Consider the following 2,522-nt stretch of genomic DNA (forward strand, 5'->3'; position numbering starts at 1 on the left):
AAAGTCGTGTACTGAACTTTGCTTATATTTTGCCATGTAAAAATAAACACGTTTTTGTAGTATCGTTCTTAAGTCGAGTACTGAACTTTGCAAATATTTTGCCATGTAAAAATAAACATGATTTTGTAGCATCGTTCGAAAGTCGTGTACTGAACTTTGCTTATATTTTGCCAAGTAAAAATAAACACGTTTTTGTAAAGTCAATATAATTAAAACACTAACTGCAAAAAAAAACAAAAAACAAAAAACGAAAGAAATCCAATTCAAAAGAAAAAATCACATGAAACATAAAATGAGGAATTGGAAACCACCAAAACATTTCAAGAGATCATTAAAAATAATAGCCCTCAAGAGTCAGTTCAAATTCGAAGCGTTTAAAAACATCATATTATAAATAAATGATATTCTGCGCAAACCACATTGCTGAAAATCAAAAGATAAATATAGAGGCAATTAGTAGAGCGCAGACCTCCGTCGCGGCAGCTTATTTCTCAACCTTTTGTTCGACCTTGACCTTTGAACTTAACATGTATTAATTGGCGTGCATTTTCAGATACTCAAATATGAACCAAGTTTGAAGTCCCTGTGACGACGATGTCCAAAATTATGGCTGATTACGTGAATTGGACATTTTGCTTGACCTTTGACCTAGATCTTCCAAAATTTAATAATTTCCAGCTTTTTACATGACAGTTATTCCCTGCAAGTTTTATTAATCTAAAATTAGAATTGTGGCCAGGAAGCTGTTCACAAACAAACAAAAACACAAACACAGGGTCAAACATATCCTCCTTCGAACTTCGTTGGCGGAGGTAATAAAATGAAAAAGAAAAAACATGAAGAATGTCATCGGGGGTAACATTGGATTATGGCCGATTACGTGAATTGGACATTTTGCTTGACCTTTGACCTTGACCTTCCAAAGTTAATCATTTCCAGCCTTTTTACATAAGAGTTAATCCCTGCAAGTTTCATTAACCTACGATTATAATGTGGCCAGGAAACTGTCCACAAACAAACACACACACACAAATACACAAACAGGGAGTCAAATATAACCTCCTTCCAACTTCGTTGGCGGAGGTGATAATGATTAAAAAAAAAAAAACATGAATGTCAGCTGTTCACAAACAAACACACACACGCACAAATAAACACAAACAATTGGTGAAACATAACCTTCCAACTTCGTTGGCGAAGGTAATAATAATAATAATAATAATAATAATACTAATAAAAAAAAAAACATGAATGGCAGCTGTTCACAAACAAACACACACACACAAACAAACACAAACAATTGGTGAAACATAACCTCCTTCCAACTTTGTTGGCGGAGGTAATAATAATAATAATAATATAAATAATAATTAAAAACATTAATGTCAGCTGTTCACAAACAAACACACACGCACAAATAAACGCACAAACAATTGGTGAAACATAACCTCCTTCCAACATCGTTGGCGAAGGTAATAATAATAATAATAATAATAATAAAAAAAAAACATGAATGTCAGCTGTTCACAAACAAACCCACACACGCACAAACAAACACACAAACAATTGGTGAAACATAACCTCCTTCCAACCTCGTTGGCGTCAAAAAAAAAAGAAAAAAAAAAAATTAAGAATGTCATCGTGGGTAACATTGGAACAGAAAACACCTTTCGCGCAAGGGCACGTGCATGAACGTGTTTCTCTTCTAATTGAGCTTAACTACTTCAATAAGCTCACACAATGGCCTATGGAGCAAGGGGGGAGAGGGGGAAGGAGGGAGAGGGAGAGAAGGAGGGGGGGAGGGAGGGGGATTCGCTCCCTGGTCCCCGAAGAATAAAAAGCAGTATTGTGGGAGAGGAGAGGACGGTCCTTGATGGCACGCTGGCAGGAGGAGGAGGAGTAGGAGGAGCAGCAGCAGAGGGAGGAGGAGGGGGTGGAAGAGGAGGGGGTGGAAGAGGAGGGGGTGGAGGAGGAGCAGAGGGAGCAGGTTATGGAGGAGGAGGAGGAGGAGGAGGGGGAGGAGGTGGGGGTGGAGGAGGAGCAGCTTGAGGAGGAGGAGGAGGAGGAGGAGGAGGAAGAGGAGGAGGGGGTTGAGGAGGAGGAGGAGAAGGTTGAGCAGGTTGAGGAGGAGGAGGGGGTTGAGGAGGAGGAGGAGAAGGTTGAGCAGGTTGAGGAGGAGGAGGAGGAATGAGTACAGTAAATGAAGGAGGAAAAGGTTAAAAGGCAATGCGGAGGCTATGACTTTCTCCGTCAATTATGGAAAATGAAAAAAAAAAAAAAATATGAAGTGACGCGTTGAAGCTAGTGTGAAAGATAAGAGGTTTATTCTTTTTTTTATTTGACGAGAAAAAGACGATGATGATAACGGAGCTCAGGGAAAATTCAATGAACGGAAAAAATATTCACTCGGGAAAGTTTCTTTTAAGGGAAATTCTTCGACAGGGAAAATAAAATTATCTTAAACTACAAAAGGCACTCAGTAGAACGAATAACTTCGCCTATATCATGCCGTATATCATAAG

At 38.9% G+C, this 2,522-nt stretch overlaps 1 protein-coding gene across 1 annotated transcript; it reads left to right on the forward strand.

Annotated features, from left to right (window-relative positions):
* The first annotated feature begins 1,740 nt into the window (after positions 1 to 1,740).
* LOC137639437 (uncharacterized) lies at positions 1,741 to 2,049 on the forward strand. The gene has a single exon (XM_068371711.1). It carries the CDS (start codon positions 1,741 to 1,743, stop codon positions 2,047 to 2,049), a length of 309 nt encoding a protein of 102 aa, XP_068227812.1.
* The last annotated feature ends 473 nt before the right edge of the window (positions 2,050 to 2,522 follow it).

This window comes from Palaemon carinicauda, chromosome 4, assembly GCF_036898095.1.
Source record: "Palaemon carinicauda isolate YSFRI2023 chromosome 4, ASM3689809v2, whole genome shotgun sequence".
NCBI classification, from domain to species: domain Eukaryota; kingdom Metazoa; phylum Arthropoda; class Malacostraca; order Decapoda; family Palaemonidae; genus Palaemon; species Palaemon carinicauda.

Coding starts and splice junctions, on each gene's coding strand:
- LOC137639437 (XM_068371711.1), top strand. CDS start 1,741: ATGGCCTATGGAGCAAGGGGGGAGAGGGGGAAGGAGGGAGAGGGAGAG.